General features: G+C 45.6%; 1 protein-coding gene across 1 annotated transcript in view; it reads left to right on the top strand.

Moving 5' to 3' along the window:
- Positions 1-23,791, top strand: part of LOC124018462 (podocalyxin-like protein 2) — a 43,652-nt gene that overhangs the window by 5,070 nt on the left and 14,791 nt on the right. Inside the window, exons 2-3 of the mRNA XM_046333790.1 lie at positions 21,842-21,985; positions 22,268-22,465. Of these exons, the coding sequence (XP_046189746.1) occupies positions 21,842-21,985; positions 22,268-22,465 (342 nt within the window). The remainder of the gene's footprint in view (positions 1-21,841; positions 21,986-22,267; positions 22,466-23,791) is intronic.

Here is a 23,791-nt window from a genome sequence, read left to right as displayed (position 1 = left end):
CCTATCCTGAGTCAGGCAGATATCACACCTATCCTGAGTCAGGCAGATATCAGATATATCATCAGTCAGACAGATATCAGACCTATCCTGAGTCAGACAGATATCAGACCTATCCTGAGTCAGACAGATATCACACCTATCCTGAGTCAGACAGACCTATCCTGAGTCAGGCAGATATCAGATATATCCTCAGTCAGGCAGATATCAGACCTATCCTGAGTCAGACTCATATCTGACCTATCCTGAGTCAGACAGATATCAGACCTATCATGAGTCAGACAGATATCACACCTATCCTGAGTCAGACAGATATCAGACCTATCCTGAGTCAGACAGATATCACACCTATCCTGAGTCAGACAGATATCAGACCTATCCTGAGTCAGACAGATACAGACCTATCCTGAGTCAGACAGACCTATCCTGAGTCAGGCAGATATCAGACCTATCCTGAGTCAGACAGATATCAGACCTATCCTGATCAGACTCATATCAAACCTATCCTGAGTCAGACAGATATCAGACCTATCCTGAGTCAGACAGATATCAAAACTATCCTGAGTCAGACAGACCTATCCTGAGTCAGGCAGATATCAGATATATCCTCAGTCAGGCAGATATCAGACCTATCCTGAGTCAGACTCATATCTGACCTATCCTGAGTCAGACAGATATCAGACCTATCCTGAGTCAGACAGATATTAGACCTATCCTGAGTCAGACAGATATCACACCTATCCTGAGTCAGACAGATATCACACCTATCCTGAGTCAGACAGATATCACACATATCCTGAGTCAGACAGATACAGACCTATCCTGAGTCAGACAGACCTATCCTGAGTCAGGCAGATATCAGATATATCCTCAGTCAGGCAGATATCAGACCTATCCTGAGTCAGACTCATATCTGACCTATCCTGAGTCAGACAGATATCAGACCTATCCTGAGTCAGACAGATACAGACCTATCCTGAGTCAGACAGACCTATCCTGAGTCAGGCAGATATCAGACCTATCCTGAGTCAGACAGATATCAGACCTATCCTGATCAGACTCATATCAAACCTATCCTGAGTCAGACAGATATCAGACCTATCCTGAGTCAGACAGACCTATCCTGAGTCAGGCAGATATCAGACCTATCCTGAGTCAGACAGATATCAGACCTATCCTGATCAGACTCATATCAAACCTATCCTGAGTCAGACAGATATCAGACCTATCCTGAGTCAGACAGATATCAAAACTATCCTGAGTCAGACAGACCTATCCTGAGTCAGGCAGATATCAGATATATCCTCAGTCAGGCAGATATCAGACCTATCCTGAGTCAGACTCATATCTGACCTATCCTGAGTCAGACAGATATCAGACCTATCCTGAGTCAGACAGATATTAGACCTATCCTGAGTCAGACAGATATCACACCTATCCTGAGTCAGACAGATATCACACCTATCCTGAGTCAGACAGATATCACACCTATCCTGAGTCAGACAGATATCACACATATCCTGAGTCAGACAGATACAGACCTATCCTGAGTCAGACAGACCTATCCTGAGTCAGGCAGATATCAGACCTATCCTGAGTCAGACAGATATCACACCTATCCTGAGTCAGACAGATATCAAACCTATCCTGAGTCAGGCAGATATCACACCTATCCTGAGTCAGACAGATATCACACCTATCCTGAGTCAGACTCATATCAAACCTATCCTGAGTCAGACAGATATCAGACCTATCCTGAGTCAGACAGATATCAAAACTATCCTGAGTCAGACAGACCTATCCTGAGTCAGGCAGATATCACACCCATCCTGAGTCAGGCAGATATCAGATATATCATCAGTCAGACAGATATCACACCTATCCTGAGTCAGACAGACCTATCCTGAGTCAGGCAGATATCAGATATATCCTCAGTCAGGCAGATATCAGACCTATCCTGAGTCAGACTCATATCTGACCTATCCTGAGTCAGACAGATACCAGACCTATCCTGAGTCAGACAGATATCACACCTATCCTGAGTCAGACAGATATCAGACCTATCCTGAGTCAGACAGATATCACACCTATCCTGAGTCAGACAGATATCACACCTAACCTGAGTCAGACAGATATCACACCTATCCTGAGTCAGACAGATATCAAAACTATCCTGAGTCAGACAGACCTATCCTGAGTCAGGCAGATATCAGATATATCCTCAGTCAGGCAGATATCAGACCTATCCTGAGTCAGACTCATATCTGACCTATCCTGAGTCAGACAGATATCAGACCTATCCTGAGTCAGACAGATATTAGACCTATCCTGAGTCAGACAGATATCACACCTATCCTGAGTCAGACAGATATCACACCTATCCTGAGTCAGACAGATATCACACATATCCTGAGTCAGACAGATACAGACCTATCCTGAGTCAGACAGACCTATCCTGAGTCAGGCAGATATCAGACCTATCCTCAGTCAGGCAGATATCAGACCTATCCTGAGTCAGACAGATATCACACCTATCCTGAGTCAGACAGATATCAAACCTATCCTGAGTCAGGCAGATATCACACCTATCCTGAGTCAGACAGATATCACACCTATCCTGAGTCAGACTCATATCAAACCTATCCTGAGTCAGACAGATATCAGACCTATCCTGAGTCAGACAGATATCAAAACTATCCTGAGTCAGACAGACCTATCCTGAGTCAGGCAGATATCACACCCATCCTGAGTCAGGCAGATATCAGATATATCATCAGTCAGACAGATATCAGACCTATCCTGAGTCAGACAGATATCAGACCTATCCTGAGTCAGACAGATATCACACCTATCCTGAGTCAGACAGACCTATCCTGAGTCAGGCAGATATCAGATATATCCTCAGTCAGGCAGATATCAGACCTATCCTGAGTCAGACTCATATCTGACCTATCCTGAGTCAGACAGATACCAGACCTATCCTGAGTCAGACAGATATCACACCTATCCTGAGTCAGACAGATATCAGACCTATCCTGAGTCAGACAGATATCACACCTATCCTGAGTCAGACAGATATCACACCTAACCTGAGTCAGACAGATATCACACCTATCCTGAGTCAGACAGATATCACACCTATCCTGAGTCAGACAGATATCAGACCTATCCTGAGTCAGGCAGACCTATCCTGAGTCAGGCAGATTTCAGACCTATCCTGAGTCAGACAGATATCAGACCTATCCTGAGTCAGACAGATATCAGACCTATCCTGATTCAGACAGATATCAGACCTATCCTGAGTCAGACAGATATCAGACCTATCCTGAGTCAGACAGATATCACACCTATCCTGAGTCAGACAGATATCAGACCTATCCTGAGTCAGACAGATATCAGACCTATCCTGAGTCAGACAGATATCACACCTATCCTGAGTCAGACAGATATCAGACCTATCCTGAGTCAGACAGATATCAGACCTATCCTGAGTCAGACAGATATCAGACCTATCCTGAGTCAGACAGATATCAGACCTATCCTGAGTCAGACAGATATCACACCTATCCTGAGTCAGACAGATACAGACCTATCCTGAGTCAGACAGATACAGACCTATCCTGAGTCAGACAGACCTATCCTGAGTCAGGCAGATATCAGACCTATCCTCAGTCAGGCAGATATCAGACCTATCCTGAGTCAGACAGATATCACACCTATCCTGAGTCAGACAGATATCAAACCTATCCTGAGTCAGACAGACCTATCCTGAGTCAGACAGATATCACACCTATCCTGAGTCAGACAGATATCACACCTATCCTGATCAGACTCATATCAAACCTATCCTGAGTCAGACAGATATCAGACCTATCCTGAGTCAGACTCATATCTGACCTATCCTGAGTCAGACAGATATCAGACCTATCCTGAGTCAGACAGATATCACACCTATCCTGAGTTAGACAGATATCAGACCTATCCTGAGTCAGACATATATCAGACCTATCCTGAGTCAGACAGATATCACACCTATCCTGAGTCAGACAGATATCACACCTATCCTGAGTCAGACAGATATCACACCTATCCTGAGTCAGACAGATATCAGACCTATCCTGAGTCAGACAGATACAGACCTATCCTGAGTCAGACAGACCTATCCTGAGTCAGGCAGATATCAGACCTATACTGAGTCAGACAGATATCAGACCTATCCTGAGTCAGACAGATATCAGACCTATCCTGAGTCAGACAGATATCACACCTATCCTGAGTCAGACAGATATCAGACCTATCCTGAGTCAGACAGATATCAGACCTATCCTGAGTCAGACAGATATCAGACCTATCCTGAGTCAGACAGATATCACACCTATCCTGAGTCAGACAGATATCACACCTATCCTGAGTCAGACAGATATCACACCTATCCTGAGTCAGACAGATATCAGACCTATCCTGAGTCAGACAGATATCAGACCTATCCTGAGTCAGACAGATATCACACCTATCCTGAGTCAGACAGATACAGACCTATCCTGAGTCAGACAGACCTATCCTGAGTCAGGCAGATATCAGACCTATCCTCAGTCAGGCAGATATCAGACCTATCCTGTGTCAGACAGATATCACACCTATCCTGAGTCAGACAGATATCAAACCTATCCTGAGTCAGACAGACCTATCCTGAGTCAGGCAGATATCACACCTATCCTGAGTCAGACAGATATCACACCTATCCTGAGTCAGACAGATATCACACCTATCCTGATCAGACTCATATCAAACCTATCCTGAGTCAGACAGATATCAGACCTATCCTGAGTCAGACAGATATCAAAACTATCCTGAGTCAGACAGACCTATCCTGAGTCAGGCAGATATCACACCTATCCTGAGTCAGGCAGATATCAGATATATCATCAGTCAGACAGATATCAGACCTATCCTGAGTCAGACAGATATCACACCTATCCTGAGTCAGACAGACCTATCCTGAGTCAGGCAGATATCAGATATATCCTCAGTCAGGCAGATATCAGACCTATCCTGAGTCAGACTCATAGCTGACCTATCCTGAGTCAGACAGATATCAGACCTATCCTGAGTCAGACAGATATCACACCTATCCTGAGTCAGACAGATGTCAGACCTATCCTGAGTCAGGCAGATATCAGATATATCCTCAGTCAGACAGATATCAGACCTATCCTGAGTCATATCAGACCTATCCTGAGTCATATCAGACCTATCCTGAGTCATATCAGACCTATCCCGAGTCAGACAGATATCAGACCTATCCTGAGTCAGACTCATATAAACCTTTGTGTATGAGTCTCTGTCCACTTTCCCTGCAGCTCACAGTTTTCTGCGGTGAACAATGTGCACTGCTGGCAGCCATGCCAAGAGACCAGGGACTATAAATCTTACTACTACCCACATTTAAAGCTACCTAGCAGCCTACGCAGTGCTGCAAAGTCAGCCTCTGTCTGTCTGCAGCCCAGCCGTCCTCCTACTGCAAGCAACCAGCATCCTGGAACCCATGCAGAGCAGGTAGAATAGTAATTCATCATGAATGCACATTGTAGGACAGATAACTGATTGATTACTGATGGAGATAACAGTTGGTAGTATAACGACCCGAACCATTCACATATACACTGACACTGACCGTGTGGTTTCACTACTTCATCCTTGTAAAGGATATGAAGGATGCCCCTGTGATGCAGTGATTGTAAAGGATATGAACGATGTCCACTGTGATGCAGTGATTGTAAAGGATATGAAGGATGTCCACTGTGATGCAGTGATTGTAAAGGATATGAAGGATGTCCCCTGTGATGCAGTGATTGTAAAGGATATGAAGGATGTCCCCTGTGATGCAGTGATTGTAAAGGATATGAAGGATGTCCCCTGTGATGCAGTGATTGTAAAGGATATGAAGGATGTCCCCTGTGATGCAGTGATTGTAAAGGATATGAACTATGTCCCCTGTGATGCAGTGATTGTAAAGGATATGAACGATGTCCACTGTGATGCAGTGATTGTAAAGGATATGAACGATGTCCCCTGTGATGCAGTGATTGTAAAGGATTTGAACGATGTCCCCTGTGATGCAGTGATTGTAAAGGATATGAACGATGTCCACTGTGATGCAGTGATTGTAAAGGATATGAACGATGTCCACTGTGATGCAGTGATTGTAAAGGATATGAACGATGTCCCCTGTGATGCAGTGATTGTAAAGGATATGAAGGATGTCCCCTGTGATGCAGTGATTGTAAAGGATATGAAGGATGTCCCCTGTGATGCAGTGATTGTAAAGGATATGAAGGATGTCCCCTGTGATGCAGTGATTGTAAAGGATATGAACGATGTCCACTGTGATGCAGTGATTGTAAAGGATATGAACGATGTCCCCTGTGATGCAGTGATTGTAAAGGATATGAAGGATGTCCCCTGTGATGCAGTGATTGTAAAGGATATGAAGGATGTCCCCTGTGATGCAGTGATTGTAAAGGATATGAAGGATGTCCCCTGTGATGCAGTGATTGTAAAGGATATGAACGATGTCCACTGTGATGCAGTGATTGTAAAGGATATGAAGGATGCCCCCTGTGATGCAGTGATTGTAAAGGATATGAAGGATGTCCACTGTGATGCAGTGATTGTAAAGGATATGAAGGATGTCCCCTGTGATGCAGTGATTGTAAAGGATATGAAGGATGTCCACTGTGATGCAGTGATTGTAAAGGATATGAAGGATGTCCACTGTGATGCAGTGATTGTAAAGGATATGAAGGATGTCCACTGTGATGCAGTGATTGTAAAGGATATGAAGGATGTCCACTGTGATGCAGTGATTGTAAAGGATATGAAGGATGTCCCCTGTGATGCAGTGATTGTAAAGGATATGAAGGATGTCCACTGTGATGCAGTGATTGTAAAGGATATGAAGGATGTCCCCTGTGATGCAGTGATTGTAAAGGATATGAAGGATGTCCACTGTGATGCAGTGATTGTAAAGGATATGAACGATGTCCACTGTGATGCAGTGATTGTAAAGGATATGAAGGATGTCCACTGTGATGCAGTGATTGTAAAGGATATGAAGGATGTCCCCTGTGATGCAGTGATTGTAAAGGATATGAACGATGTCCACTGTGATGCAGTGATTGTAAAGGATATGAACGATGTCCACTGTGATGCAGTGATTGTAAAGGATATGAAATCAAATATAATTTTGTTGGTCACATACACGCGTTGAGCAGATGTTATTGCGGGTGTCGTGAAATACTTGTGTTTCTGTCTCCGACAGGAGATTTAGAGGGAATCTGACTCCAACAGAGAGAGTCTCCGACAGTTTCACAACATACACTCAATACACACAAATCTAAGTAAGGAATGGATTAAGAATATACACTACTGTTCAAAAGTTTGGGGTCACTTAGATATGTCCTTGTTTTTGAAAGAAAACAACATAAAATTGATCAGAAATACAGTGTAGACATTGTTAATGTTGTAAATGACTATAGTAGCTGTAAACATCAAATTTTTAATGGAATATCTACATAGGCGTACAGAGGCCCATTATCAGCAATCATCACTCCTGTGTTCCAATGGTATGTTGTGTTAGCTAATCCAAGTTTATATTTTTGAAAGTTTAATTGATCATTAGAAAACCCTTTTGCAATTATGTTAGCACAGCTGAAAACTGTTGTTCTGATTAAAGAAGCAGTAATACTGTCCTTTAGACTAGTTGAGTATCTGGAGCATCAGCATTTGTGGGTTCGATTAGAAGCTCAAAAAGGCCCGAAACAAAGACCTATCTTCTGAAACTCGTCAGTCTATTCTTGTTCTGAGAAATGAAGGCTATTCCATGTGCGAAATTGCCAAGCAACTGAAGATCTCGTACAATGCTGTGTACTACTCCCTTCACAGAACAGCGCAAACTGGCTCGGGGCTTTACCTAGCAAAGACTTATAGATGACCTGGAGCCAGTGGGTTTGGCTACAAATATTTAGCGAGGGCCAGCCAACAAGAGCATACAGGTCGTAGTGGTGGGTAGTATATGGGGCTTTGGTGGCAAAACGGATGGCACTGTGATAGACTACGTCCAATTTGCTGAGTAGAGTGTTGGAGGCAATTTTGTAAATGACATCGCCGGAGTCAAGAATCGGTAGGATAGTCAGTTTTACGAGGGTATGTTTGGCAGCATGAGTGAAGGAGGCTTTGTTGGGAAATAGGAAGCCTATTCTAGATTTAATTTTGGATTGGAGATGTTTGATGTGAGTCTGGAAGGAGAGTTTAAAGTCTAACCAGACACCTAGGTATTTGTAGTTGCCCACATATTCTAAGTCAGAACCGTCCAGAGTAGTGATGCTAGTCGGGCGGGCAGGTGCGGGCAGCAATTGGTTGAAGAGCATGCATTTAGTTTTAGTTTTAAGATACAGTGCCATAGTATAGAGTACAGTATATACATATGAGATGGGTGATGCAATATTTACAAATAATTAAAGTGACTAAGATACCGTAGAATAGTATAGAGTACAGTTTACACATATGAGATGAGTAATGCAGATACAGATACATTATTAAAGTGGCTAGTGTTTAATTTCCTTAAAGTGGCCAGTGATTCCTAATCTATGTCTATAGGCAGCCGCCTCTGATGTGCTAGTGATGGCTGTTTAACAGTCTGATGGCCTTGAGATAGAAGCTGTTTTTCAGTCTCTCGGTCCCAGCTTCGATGCACCTGTACTGACCTCGCCTTCTGGATGATAGCAGGGTGAACAGGCAGTGGCTCAGGCGGTTATTGACCTTGATAATTTTCTTGGCCTTCCTGTGGCATTGGGTACTGTAGGTGTCCTGGAGGGTAGAAAGTTTGCCCCAGGTGATGGGTTGTTGATGCAGTTGCCATACCAACCGGTGATACAGCCTGGCAGGATGCTCTCGATTGTCCATCTGTAAAAGTTTGTGAGGGTTTTAGGTGTTAAGCCAAATGTATTCAGCCTCCTGAGGTTGAGGAGGCACTGTTGCTGTGTGGGTGGACCATTTTAGTTTGTCCGTGATGTGTACGCCGAGGAACTTGAAGCTTTCCACCTTCACCACAGCGGTCCCTCTGCTCTTTCCTGAAGTCCACGGTCATCTCCTTAGTTTTGTTGACGTTGAGTGAGAGGTTATTTTTCTGGCACCACACTCCCAGAGCCCTCACCTCCTCCCTGTAGGCTGTGTCATTGTTGTTGGTAATCAAGCCTACTACTGTTGTGTCGTCTGCAAACTTGATGATTGAGTTGGATGCGTGCATGACCACACAGTCATGGGTGAACAGGGAGTACAGGAGGGGGCTGAGCACGCACCCTTGTGGGGCCCCAGTGTTGAGGATCAGCGAAGAGGAGGTGTTGTTTTCTACCTTCACCACCTGGTGGTGACTCGTCAGGAAATCCAGGACCCAGTTGCACAGGGCGGGGTTCAGACCCAGGGCCTCGAGCTTGATGATGAGCTTGGAGGGTACTATGGTGTTGAATGCTGAGCTATAGTCAATGAACAGCATTGCGTGAACATACATTACGTATGCCTCTTGTCCAGATAGAACAGGGCAGTGTGGTGGCCATTGCATCGTCTGTGGATCTTTTGGGGAGGTAAGTCTAGGGTGGCAGTTATATATATATGATCCTTGACTAGTCTCTCAAAACACTTCCTGATGACAGAGTGCTACGGGCAATAGTCATGTAGTTCAATTACCTTTGCTTTCTTAGGTACAGGGACAATAATGGCCATCTTGAAGCATGTAGGGACAACAGACTGGGATAGGGAGATATTGAATATATATATATATTTTTTTTTAACCTTTATTTAACCAGGCAAGTCAGTTAAGAACATATTCTTATTTTCAATGACGGCCTGGGAACAGTGGGTTAACTGCCTGTTCAGGGGCAGAACGACAGATTTGTACCTTGTCAGCTCGGGGGTTTGAACTCACAACCTTCCAGTTACTAGTCCAACGCTCTAACCACTAGGCTACGCTGCCACCCAATATATATCTGTATGAACGGTGTCCAAAGCAGTGCAGTGATTGTGAGTGCACCTACAGCAGACAGCAGGATCCTGGAGACTATTCCGAGCAGAGAATAGTCATTTATCATGCTATTGATCACCATGATGGGAAGACGCCTATGAAAATCCTGTAATGCAGATAACAAAGGAGCTGGAACCTGTGTCATTCACACACATGTCATTCACACACACACACACACACACACACACACACACACACACACACACACACACACACACACACACACACACACACACACACACACACACACACACACACACACACACACACACACACACACACACCACACACACTCACGGAGACGTGTGTGGCCTTCAACTAAAGATGAAGAATCACACACAAAATCAATGCCCAGTGGGGTGCAGAGCAGCGCCTGCACATGTGAAGGATGCCCTTGCAGTGTGGGGCCACTGGTTGTGAGAACAGTCCAAAAAGTGAAGGATACGTTTCACTTCCAGATGGTTAACAAAATTGGTCCTTACAGAGATCATCAGGAGAGCAGAGAGGAGGCAATGACAATCTATCCTGATCATCTATCCTGATCATCACTACTGTAACGCTTGTACTTCATACTTATTTAACTTATTGTCATTTTTTATTTTACACTCGATTATTGATGGATTATTGTAGACTACTGTAATGTTGACTACTGTAATGTTGACTACTGTAATGTTGACTACTGTAATGTTGACTATTGTACTGTAATGTTGACTATTGTAATGTTGACTACTGTAATGTTGACTACTGTAATGTCGACTACTGTAATGTTGACTACTGTAATGTTGACTATTGTACTGTAATGTTGACTATTGTAATGTTGACTACTGTAATGTTGACTACTGTAATGTTGACTACTGTAATGTTGACTATTGTACTGTAATGTTGACTATTGTAATGTTGACTACTGTAATGTTGACTACTGTAATGTTGACTACTGTAATGTTGACTATTGTACTGTAATGTTGACTATTGTAATGTTGACTACTGTAATGTTGCCTACTGTAATGTTGCCTACTGTAATGTTGACTACTGTAATGTTGACTACTGTAATGTTGACTATTGTACTGTAATGTTGACTACTGTAATGTTGACTACTGTAATGTTGACTACTGTAAGGTTGACTACTGTAATGTTGACTACTGTAATGTTGACTACTGTACTTTAATGTTGACTACTGTAATATTGACTACTGTACTTTAATGTTGACTACTGTAATGTTGACTACTGTACTTTAATGTTGACTACTGTAATGTTGACTACTGTAATATTGACTACTGTACTTTAATGTTGACTACTGTAATATTGACTACTGTACTTTAATGTTGACTACTGTAATCAAATCAAATCAAATCAAATTTATTTATATAGCCCTTCGTACATCAGCTGATATCTCAAAGTGCTGTACAGAAACCCAGTCTAAAACCCCAAACAGCAAACAATGCAGGTGTAAAAGCACGGTGGCTAGGAAAAACTCCCTAGAAAGGCCAAAACCTAGGAAGAAACCTAGAGAGGAACCGGGCTATGTGGGGTGGCCAGTCCTCTTCTGGCTGTGCCGGGTAGAGATTATAACAGAACATGACCAAGATGTTCAAATGTTCATAAATGACCAGCATGGTCAAATAATAATAAGGCAGAACAGTTGAAACTGGAGCAGCAGCACAGTCAGGTGGACTGGGGACAGCAAGGAGCCATCATGTCAGGTAGTCCTGGGGCACGGTCCTAGGGCTCAGGTCCTCCGAGAGAGAGAAAGAAAGAGAGAATTAGAGAGAGCATATGTGGGGTGGCCAGTCCTCTTCTGGCTGTGCCGGGTGGAGATTATAACAGAACGTGGCCAAGATGTTCAAATGTTCATAAATGACCAGCATGGTTGAATAATAGTAAGGCAGAACAGTTGAAACTGGAGCAGGAGCATGGCCAGGTGGACTGGGGACAGCAAGGAGTCCTCATGTCAGGTAGTCCTGGGACATGGTCCTAGGGCCCAGGCCAGTTGAAACTGGAGCAGCAGCATGGCCAGGTGGACTGGGGACAGCAAGGAGTCATCATGTCAGGTAGTCCTGGGGCATGGTTCTAGGGCTCAGGTCCTCCGAGAGAGAGAAAGAAAGAGAGAAGGAGAGAATTAGAGAACGCACACTTAGATTTACACAGGACACCGAATAGGACAGGAGAAGTACTCCAGATAAACAAACTGATCCTAGCCCCCGACACATAAACTACTGCAGCATAAATACTGGAGGCTGAGACAGGAGGGGTCAGGAGACACTGTGGCCCCATCCGAGGACACCCCCGGACAGGGCCAAACAGGAAGGATATAACCCCACCCACTTTGCCAAAGCACAGCCCCCACACCACTAGAGGGAAATCTTCAACCACCAACTTACCATCCTGAGACAAGGCCGAGTATAGCCCACAAAGATCTCCGACACGGTACAACCCAAGGGGGGAAACCCAGACAGGCCGACCACAACAGTGAATCAACCCACCCAGGTGACGCACCCCCCCCCCAGGGACGGCACGAGAGAGCCCCAGCAAGCCAGTGACTCAGCCCCCGTAACAGGGTTAGAGGCAGAGAATCCCAGTGGAAAAAGGGGAACCGGCCAGGCAGAGACAGCAAGGGCGGTTCGTTGCTCCAGAGCCTTTCCGTTCACCTTCCCACTCCTGGGCCAGACTACACTCAATCATATGACCCACTGAAGAGATGAGTCTTCAGTAAAGACTTAAAGGTTGAGACCGAGTTTGCGTCTCTGACATGGGTAGGCAGACCGTTCCATAAAAATGGAGCTCTATAGGAGAAAGCCCTGCCTCCAGCTGTTTGCTTAGAAATTCTAGGGACAATTAGGAGGCCTGCGTCTTGTGACCGTAGCGTACGTATAGGTATGTACGGCAGGACCAAATCAGAGAGGTAGGTAGGAGCAAGCCCATGTAATGCTTTGTAGGTTAGCAGTAAAACCTTGAAATCAGCCCTTGCTTTGACAGGAAGCCAGTGTAGAGAGGCTAGCACTGGAGTAATATGATCAAATTTTTTGGTTCTAGTCAGGATTCTAGCAGCCGTATTTAGCACTAACTGAAGTTTATTTAGTGCTTTATCCGGGTAGCCGGAAAATAGAGCATTGCAGTAGTCTAACCTAGAAGTGACAAAAGCAAATCAATGTTGACTACTGTACTGTAATGTTGACTACTGTAATGTAATGTTGACTACTGTAATGTTGACTACTGTAATATTGACTACTGTACTTTAATGTTGACTACTGTAATGTTGACTACTGTAATATTGACTACTGTACTTTAATGTTGACTACTGTAATGTTGACTACTGTACTGTAATGTTGACTACTGTAATGTAATGTTGACTACTGTAATGTTGACTACTACTGTAATGTTGATTACTGTACTGTAATGTTGACTAGTGTAATGTTGACTACTGTAATGTTGACTACTGTACTGTAATGTTGACTATTGTAATGTTGACTACTGTAATGTTGACTACTGTACTGTAATGTTGACTATTGTAATGTTGACTATTGTAATGTTGACTACTGTAATGTTGATTACTGTAATGTTGATTACTGTAATGTTGACTACTACTGTGATGTTGACTAATGTACTGTAATGTTGATGACTGTACTGTAATGTTGACTAATGTAATGTTGACTACTGTAATGTTGACTACTACTGTAATGTTGACTACTGTAATGTTTACTACTGTACTGTGATGTTGACTACTGTAATGTTGCCTAATGTACTGTAATGTTGACGACTGTACTGTAATGTTGACTACTGTAATGTTGATTACTGTAATGTTGACTCCTGCACTGTAATGTTGACTACTGTAATGTTGACTACTGTAATGTTGACTACTACTGTAATGTTGACTACTGTAATGTTGACTACTGTACTGTAATGTTGACTACTGTAATGTTGACTAGTGTAATATTGCCTAATGTACTGTAATGTTGACGACTGTACTGTAATGTTGATTACTGTAATGTTGACTACTGTAATGTTGACTACTACTGTAATGTTGACTACTGCACTGTAATGTTGAGGGAGCTAGTGCACAACCTTTATACCTGCTGTAAGTTTGATTTGATTTGATACTCCACATGAATACCCTGCAACTCGCTGCAGCTCCCGAGTGGCGCAGAGGTCTAAGGCACTCCATCTCAGTGTTTGAGGCATCACTACAGACACCCTGGTTTGAATCCAAGCTGCATCACAACCAGCTGTGATTGGGAGTCCCATAGGGCGGCGCACAATTGGCCCAGCGTCGTCCGGGTTTGGCTGGGGTAGGCCCTCATTATAAATAAGAATTTGTTCTTAACTGACTTGCCTCGTTAAATAAAGGTTAAATAAAACAAACAAAAAATTGGCTGCTATCTAATCCAGTGAACAGAGGGGATCTGACTCCAACAGGGAGATTTAGAGGGAATCTGACTCCAACAGGGAGATTTAGAGGGAATCTGACTCCAACAGGGAGATTTAGAGGGAATCTGACTCCAACAGGGAGATTTAGAGGGAATCTGACTCAAACAGGGAGATTTAGAGGGAATCTGACTCAAACAGGGAGATTTAGAGGGAATCTGACTCAAACAGGGAGATTTAGAGGGAATCTGACTCAAACAGGGAGATTTAGAGGGAATCTGACTCAAACAGGGAGATTTAGAGGGAATCTGACTCAAACAGGGAGATTTAGAGGGAATCTGACTCAAACAGGGAGATTTAGAGGGAATCTGACTCAAACAGGGAGATTTAGAGGGAATCTGACTCCAACAGAGAGAGATTAAGAGGGAATCTGACTCCAACAGGGAGATTTAGAGGGAATCTGACTCCAACAGGGAGATTTAGAGGGATTCTGACTCCAACAGAGAGAGATTAAGAGGGAATCTGACTCAAACAGGGAGAGATTTAGAGGGAATCTGACTCAAACAGGGAGATTTAGAGGGAATCTGACTCAAACAGGGAGATTTAGAAGGAATCTGACTCAAACAGGGAGATTTAGAGGGAATCTGACTCAAACAGGGAGATTTAGAGGGAATCTGACTCAAACAGGGAGATTTAGAGGGAATCTGACTCAAACAGGGAGATTTAGGGGCAAGAGAGAATTGGATCAACTGAAGAAGCAAAAGATTTTGCACAATCACTCAGGGATCATCCTAAAATCCTGTTCCAAGTAAAAGAAACAATTATCAAGAGTATCAATTTGATTTAATCCACAATGACTATCATTGATGCTGTTCTTGTTGCTGTTGTTTATGTGCATTGGGCGTGTATGAGTTAACTACATGTGAGGTCAGTAGTGTACATTCACATCACATATTGGTCAATGAAATTACATTGAAAGTAAAGTTTTGTGAGTGGTAAAACTCCAGAAACATGGTCATAGCGGTTGTTTTGGAGTGTCTGAGATGGAACTGCGTTAGAACTGTCAAATCCACAAGTGGCTCCTCGCATTATACCTAGAGCAGACATTGCCATTGGCTGCAGGGAGTCGCATTAACAGAATACAGCCTGGTTTACAGGTTGGAACACTGGAATGTGAGATGTAATCTACACCTCCATTAGGAACACTGGAATGTGAGATGGAATCTACACCTCCATTAGGAACACTGGAATGTGAGATGGAATCTACACCTCCATTAGGAACACTGGAATGTGAGATGGAATCTACACCTCCATTAGGAACACTGGAATGTGAGATGGAATCTACACCTCCATTAGGAACACTGGAATGTGAGATGGAATCTACACCTCCATTAGGAACACTGGAATGTGAGATGGAATCTACACCTCCATTAGGAACACTGGAATGTGAGATGGAATCTACACCTCCATTATGATGACAGAAACCCTCATTATTTATTTGAATGATTTTTCTATTTTCTATACAGCCTACACTTTCTCCTTCTGAACTTGTAACGTGAGTGGGACGGGTGTGGCAATGATCGCAAGATGGCTTCCAACGCAGTTCCATCTCCAACATTGCCAAAACATCCGCTAATCAGGTGTCTGCTATCGCCAGTTAAGGCTTGATTTGATTGGACCTATGCCATAGTCTTTCTCCTGTGACCTTCAAGTCTTGTCCTTGAAGCTAAATGTAGAATACAGCACTGTTGTATACGTCAGCCCCTCAGTGATGAAGAGCTGCTTTCCAAATGGCACCCTGTTCCCTGCATAGTGCACTTCTTTTGACCAGAGCCACTATGTAGGTAATGGGGAGTCATTGGGAAGGTACCCAAGGTTAGCCACAGGCGCAGCCATGTGGGAACTTAGAAAGCACAGAGCCAGAGCAGTACTATGATAGTTGGCTAATAGCCCAGTGTAATGGATGTGGTTCAGTGGAACATGTTTCCATGATGCCATACGTTGCCTGAGACTTGCCTGAAGGCTTGTGTTAGCTCCCTGAGCTCTAGCCTTTAGCTCGGCGGGCTAACACAAGCCGTATGGTGTGACTGTTCAGGAGACAGTAGGTTCAAACCCAGTTGATCACAGCAGCAGTGTTAGCCCGCTGAGCTAAAACCAAGGCATACTATGTAGCCTACCAACAGAGATACCAACATAAGCCCCTAGCCCCCTAAACCCCTAGCCCTTAAACCCCTAGCTCCTGTACCCCTAAACTCCTAGCCCCTAACCCTTAAACCCGTAGCTCCTGTACCCCTAAACCCCTCACCCCTAGCCCCTAACTCCTAAACCCCTAGCTCCTGTACCCCTAAACCCCTAGCCCCTAACCCCTAAACCCCTAGCTCCTGTACCCCTAAACCCCTAGCTCCTGTACCCCTAAACCCCTAGCTCCTGTACCCCTAACCCCTATCCCCTAACCCCTAGCCCTTAAACCCCTAGCCCCTAATCCCTAGCCCCTAACCCTTAAACCCCTAGCTCCTGTACCCCTAAACCCCTAGCCCCTAACCCTTAAACCCCTAGCTCCTGTACCCTAAACCCCTAGCCCCTAACCCTTAAACCCCTAGCTCCTGTACCCCTAAGCCCCTAACCCCTAGCCCCTAGCCCCTAGCCCCTAGCCCCTAGGCCCTAACCCCTAACCCCTAGCCCCTAACCCCTAGCCCCTAGCCCCTAACCCCTAGCCCCTAACCCCTAGCCCATAGCCCCTAGTCCCTAGTCCCTAACCCCTAGCCCCTAACTCCTAACCCCTAGCCCCTAACCCCTAACCCCTAGCCCCTAAACCCTAGCCCCTGCAGACGGGCAAGTTATCCAGTGGCGGGTTGGGGGTTTCTCGCTTCTGCTAACTTTTATTTATGCATTAGCTGCTGAGAGGAAGAGACCCAGAAAAGTCACTTGCTTCTGAACATCCGCTCTGGCTGTATCAGTGAAGGGATTTAAATGTTTACTTCTCTGTGAAGCTTTTTATCTTGCAGCTGGGAGGGATTGGAACTTTTATCTTGCAGCTGGGAGAGATTGGAACTTTTTATCTTGCAGCTGGGAGAGATTGGAAACTTTTTATCTTGCAGCTGGGAGAGATTGGAACTTTTTATCTTGCAGCTGGGAGAGATTGGAACTTTTTAGCTGGTGGCTGTGAGCAATTTAAGCTTTTTAGCTTGTGGCTTGGAGGGATTGAAGATTTTTAGCTGGTGGCTGGGAGGGATTGAAGATTTTTAGCTGGTGGCTGGGAGGGATTGAAGATTTTTAGCTGGTGGCTGGAGGGATTGAAGATTTTTAGCTGGTGGCTGGAGGGATTGAAGAATTTTAGCTGGTGGCTGGAGGGATTGAAGCCACACCAGGAAGAGAACAGTGATGGGTTTGGAGAGCCAGCAGAGACAGACAGAGCCGCACCAGGAAGAGAACAGTGATGTTTTTCGGAGAGCCAGCAGAGATAGACAGAGCCGCACCAGGAAGAGAACAGTGATGTGTTTGGAGAGCCAGCAGAGACAGACAGAGCCGCACCAGGAAGAGAACAGTGATGTGTTTGGAAAGCCAGCAGAGACAGACAGAGCCGCACCAGGAAGAGAACAGTGATGTGTTTGGAGAGCCAGCAGAGACAGACAGAGCCGCACCAGGAAGAGAACAGTGATGTGTTTGGAGAGCCAGCAGAGACAGACAGAGCCGCACCAGGAAGAGAACAGTGATGTGTTTGGAAAGCCAGCAGAGACAGACAGAGCCGCACCAGGAAGAGAACAGTGATGTGTTTGAGTTAATCAATGTGACAGAAGTTCTGCCAGCTCCACTGGCTTGTCCTTATCTAACTACAAGCCTCTGTGACTCTGCATATAAAAGCCACGGCTTGGTAAATGGAACATGTGTTTTGAAGGAATAAACCTCTGTCTTGTCTTGGTGACTCTTTCTGCCATGTGGCTGGGCCGGTGTCCTGGCGTGTTGAAAAAGCCTGTTTTACAAGACTCCCTGACTCTGCATAGAGAAAGCCACGGCTAGGATGGAAAATGTATTTGGGGAATATGGAATAAACCTCTTTTGGTAGTCTGTTAACAGACTGTTAACTTACTCGAGGTAGCTGGCCTGCGCACACAATATTTGGTTCTATGTTCCACGATTGGTATTACTGTCTTGCTTCTTGGTGACACTTCTTGCCATGTGGTCAGTGACCTGGGCCCAGTGTGACACCATAGTGTAGTAAGCGTGTTCAGACAGTGTGGAGTGTGATACTAAGCTGGTTGGACTCTAGGCCTTACTAAGCCATCTGGGACAGGCTTAGGGGTTAAGACTAGGCTGAGGTTAAGACTAGGCTGTGGACAGGCTGGGGACAGGCAGCGGACTGCTGGGGTTAAGACTAGGCTGGGGACAGGCAGCATACTGCTGGGGTTAAGACTCGGCTGTGGACAGGCTGGGGACAGGCAGCATACTGCTGGGGTTAAGACTAGGCTGGGGACAGGCAGCGGACTGCTGGGGTTAAGACTAGGCTGTGGACAGGCAGCGGACTGCTGGGGTTAAGACTAGGCTGTGGACAGGCAGCATACTGCTGGGGTTAAGACTAGGCTGTGGACAGGCTGGGGACTGCTGGGGTTAAGACTAGGCTGTGGACAGGCTGGGGACAGGCAGCATACTGCTGGGGTTAAGACTAGGCTGTGGACAGGCAGCGGACTGCTGGGGTTAAGACTAGGCTGTGGACAGGCTGGGGACTGCTGGGGTTAAGACTAGGCTGTGGACAGGCTGGGGACAGGCAGCATACTGCTGGGGTTAAGACTAGGCTGGGGACAGGCAGCATACTGCTGGGGTTAAGACTAGGCTGTGGACAGGCAGCGGACTGCTGGGGTTAAGACTAGGCTGTGGACAGGCAGCGGACTGCTGGGGTTAAGACTAGGCTGTGGACAGGCTGGGGACAGGCAGCATACTGCTGGGGTTAAGACTAGGCTGTGGACAGGCTGGGGACAGGCAGCATACTGCTGGGGTTAAGACTAGGCTGTGGACAGGCTGGGGACAGGCAGCAGACTGCTGGGGTTAAGACTAGGCTGTGGACAGGCTGTGGACAGGCAGCATATTGCTGGGGTTAAGACTAGGCTGTGGACAGGCTGGGGACAGGCAGCATACTGCTGGGGTTAAGACTAGGCTGGGGACAGGCAGCATACTGCTGGGGTTAAGACTAGGCTGGGGACAGGCTGGGGACAGGCAGCATACTGATGGGGTTAAGACTAGGCTGTGGACAGGCTGGGGACAGGCAGTGGACTGCTGGGGTTAAGACTAGAAGGTGGACAGGCTGGGGACTGCTGGGGTTAAGACTAGGCTGTAGACAGGCTGGGGACAGGCAGCATACTGCTGGGGTTAAGACTAGGCTGGGGACAGGCAGCGGACTGCTGGGGTTAAGACTAGGCTGTGGACAGGCTGGGGACAGGCAGCATACTGCTGGGGTTAAGACTAGGCTCGGGACAGGCTGGGGACAGGCAGCATACTGCTGGGCTTAAGACTAGGATGTGGACAGGCAGTGGACTGCTGGGGTTAAGACTAGGCTGTGGACAGGCTGGGGACAGGCAGCATACTGCTGGGGTTAAGACTAGGCTCGGGACAGGCTGGGGACAGGCAGCATACTGCTGGGGTTAAGACTAGGCTGTGGACATGCTGGGGACAGGCACCATACTGCTGGGGTTTAGACTATGCTGGGGACAGGCAGCATACTGCTGGGGTTAAGACTAGGCTGGGGACAGGCAGTATACTGCTGGGGTTAAGACTAGGCTGTGGACAGTTAGTGGACTGCTGGACAGGCAGCATACTGCTGGGGTTAAGACTAGGCTGTGGACAGGCAGCGGACTGCTGGGATTAAGACTAGGCTGGGGACAGGCTGGGGACAGGCAGCATACTGCTGGGGTTAAGACTAGGCTGTGGACAGGCTGGGGACAGGCAGCATACTGCTGGGGTTAAGACTAGGCTATGGACAGTTAGTGGACTGCTGGACAGGCAGCATACTGCTGGGGTTAAGACTAGGCTGTGGACAGGCAGCGGACTGCTGGGATTAAGACTAGGCTGTGGACAGGCTGGGGACAGACTGTTGGTGTTAAGACTAGGCTGGGGACAGGCTGGGGACAGGTTGGGGTTAATAATAAGCTGGGGAAAGGCTGGGGTTGACTGGACTGGGGACAGACTGGAGTTAAGGAGGCAGGGAAGTGGCAGTATAGTGTAAAGACAGGAGAAAGTGTCTTAGCAGGTTAAGTGCTTAGTTACCTCATTGTCCATCTGTCTCGGCCTTGCCAGCGTCCTGTGGCCAGTCACATCCAACAGCTGCTTTAAATACACACAGGCCATATAAGACAGCTGCTTTAAACTGACCATCCTACCGATCCTCGACTTCGGCGATGTCATCTACAAAATAGCCTCCAACACCCTACTCAATTAATTGGATGCAGTTTATCACAGTGCCATCCGTTTTGTCACCAAATCCCCATATACTCTCGTTGGCTGGCCTTCGCTTAATTTTTGTCGCCAAACCCACTGGCTCCAGGTTATCTACAAGACCCTGCTAGGTAAAGCCCCATCTTATCTCAGCTCGCTGGTCACCATAGCAGCACCCACCTGTAGCACGCGCTCCAGCAGGTATATCTCTCTGGTCACCCCCAAAACCAATTCTTCCTTTGGCCGCCTCTCCTTCCAGTTCTCTGCTGCCAATGACTGGAATGAACTGCAAAAATTTCTGAAACTAGAAACACTTATCTCCCTCACTAGCTTTAAGCACCAGCTGTCAGAGCAGCTCACATATTACTGCACCTGTACATAGCCCATCTATAATTTAGCCCAAACAACTACCTCTCCCCCTACTGTATTTATTTATTTAGCTCCTTTTCACCCCATTATTTCTCTCTCTACTTTGCACATTCTTCCATTGCAAATCTACCATTCCAGTGTTTTACTTGCTATATTGTATTTACTTCGCCACCATGGCCTTTTTTTGCCTTTACCTCCCTTATCTAACCTCATTTGCTCACATTGTATATAGACTTATTTTTCTATTGTATCATTGACTATGTTTGTTTTGTCGTTGTATCTGTCGAACTGCTTTGCTTTATCTTGGCCAGGTCGCAATTGTAAATGAGAACTTGTTCTCAACTTGTCTACCTGGTTAAATAAAGGTGAAATAAAAAGAAATAAAAAAAATACACACAGGCCGTATAAGATAGCTCTACAGGATGTAGCCACAATTTAACACTGTAGACAAATGGCAGAGAACAAGGCTATTTGACTCCTATTTATCTGATCAAAAAATAGTTGACAGTGAAAATCTTGTCTTGGTTTATTTCACAGCTGATTTAAGCTGGTACTTACCTGGTATTAACTAAGAACTGTGTGGAAATCTTTCTTTCCTTCACTCTTTCTTTCCAGGCTCCATCACACTGTTGTTCCTGTTGTCCTGTGACACCCTGTTGAGTGATGGACCACCCACTTTGCTGTCCACCTCCCAGCCCTCTCCTCTGTCCCTCATTGACCTGGATCTAGATGTGGAGGAGCAGCCTGAGATGATGACCGGTAGGTTTGAGAAGCGGGCCAGCAACCAGAGGGTTGCTGGTTCAATTCCAATATCCGACTGATGCAATCTGGCATGGCAACTGGAGCCTCACTGGCATCAGTACCCTAGATGCAATCTCCTGCCATTGTGCCTTTGAGCAAGGTATTTAACTCCTGAGAAACTGGTCCAGGGAGAGTGTTTGTGTCTTTGGGGTTGGGCTATAAGCAAAATACAAATGTCTGTGGATTGACAATAAAGTAAATAATAAATCAAGACAATAAAGTATAATTGTTTCTCTGTAGTTCCAGGCAGCCCCACCACGGTACCAGGCCTAACCTCCCAGGGACGGGAGACCTCCCAGCAGGACACGTCCCAGGAGTCCTCAGGGTTCTTCAGTGAGGACGGTGAAGACAACAAGCCTCTCCAGTCCTCTGTTAATCTCTGGGACGATGTCAGAGACCAAGTCAACATCACTGATCTAGACAGGAACTCCCTCCGAGGTACGTAGACTATGTATATGACAGTCCTTCCTGTCAGACTTCAGAGTTCCCCTGCTACACCTTGTCCATTATTTCGTGCCAAGGACAGGAGAAAGACAGGGAAGACCCTCGATAGTGGGAATACATGGCAGCAGGTAATGTGTCTCAAACAGCAGCACCAGACACACTGTAGAAGTGATTATGGTACTGCTGAAATGGGTATAGTTCGGCTCAGGACTGTTTATTTTGGTAGGCTGGGCACAGGCAGAGCACTGCAGAGAAAGTGGAGTCTGACTCGTTGCATTATGCAGAAGGGGGAATGGGAATATCTTTCACAGGCCAAAGTGGCAGACCTGGATTCAAATCATATTTGAAATAATTTAAAATACTTAATCTGTGCTTGATTGAACTCGCCTAGCTTAAAAGACAAATGGAATAGTCCCAAAATGGCAAATCCCCACCCACCTGGTATTCCAGGCAGGCTAGAGCAGACACTAAAATATCTGAAAGATTTCAGTTAGTATTTGAACCCAGGGCTGTACCGCGGTGGCAAATGGGATTCCACGCTGCAGATATCGGGTGGAGTCGACTTTCAGGCAGAAAACCACCAGCAGCAGTTTAGTCTCTGTAGCCTCTGTGGTTATATAGCCTAGTTTAGCCTGGTGGTTCAGTCTATGTGCTGTCTATAGGAGTTGGCAAGACAGCACAAACAGATCCGGGACCAGGCTATGGTTTTGGAACCGAGTCTGTTTGTGTTTTTAGCTAGGTCCTCTCTGTCTCTGTTCGTTCAACGTCGTGACGAACATGAATGACTCGACAGAGATAGAAGAGTTACAGTGTCTGCAGTACAGTTACCGGACTCATTGTTATGCCAGTTGACTTTCAGCATTAGCTCAGTCCTCCTCTCTTTCTTAGTACTAAAGCCTCTCTCTTTAACCCACTGAACTCAGAGATCACTGAACAGACGACACAAAGGAATCCATGTGGGGACATGTTGTCACTCTCAGTTTTCTATTCCAGAACGATAGGGTTTAATCTGTTTCTGAATGTACATCGTGTTTCAATGGGACTGACTGTAATTCTGGGGGAAGGGGGGGCTGACACCCAGCCTATTGTAATCCAGGCAACACTACTTTCAAGTTTCGAGTTTTGTTGTCATGTGTGCAAGTACAGTGGAATGCCTTTCTTGCAAGCTCTTTCCCAACAATGCAGTAATCAGTATCAGTACAAAAAATATTATAATATAAAGTAAAGTAGAACAAAAACACATGAGAAATAGAAATAGGAAGAACACAAGATATTAAGTAAGCTATATTACAGGCTCAGTTCTAGGGCCAGTACTGATAA

This window comes from Oncorhynchus gorbuscha, linkage group LG03, assembly GCF_021184085.1.
Source record: "Oncorhynchus gorbuscha isolate QuinsamMale2020 ecotype Even-year linkage group LG03, OgorEven_v1.0, whole genome shotgun sequence".
In the NCBI taxonomy this organism is placed as follows: domain Eukaryota; kingdom Metazoa; phylum Chordata; class Actinopteri; order Salmoniformes; family Salmonidae; genus Oncorhynchus; species Oncorhynchus gorbuscha.
This window is presented reverse-complemented; position numbering and strand designations above follow the sequence as displayed.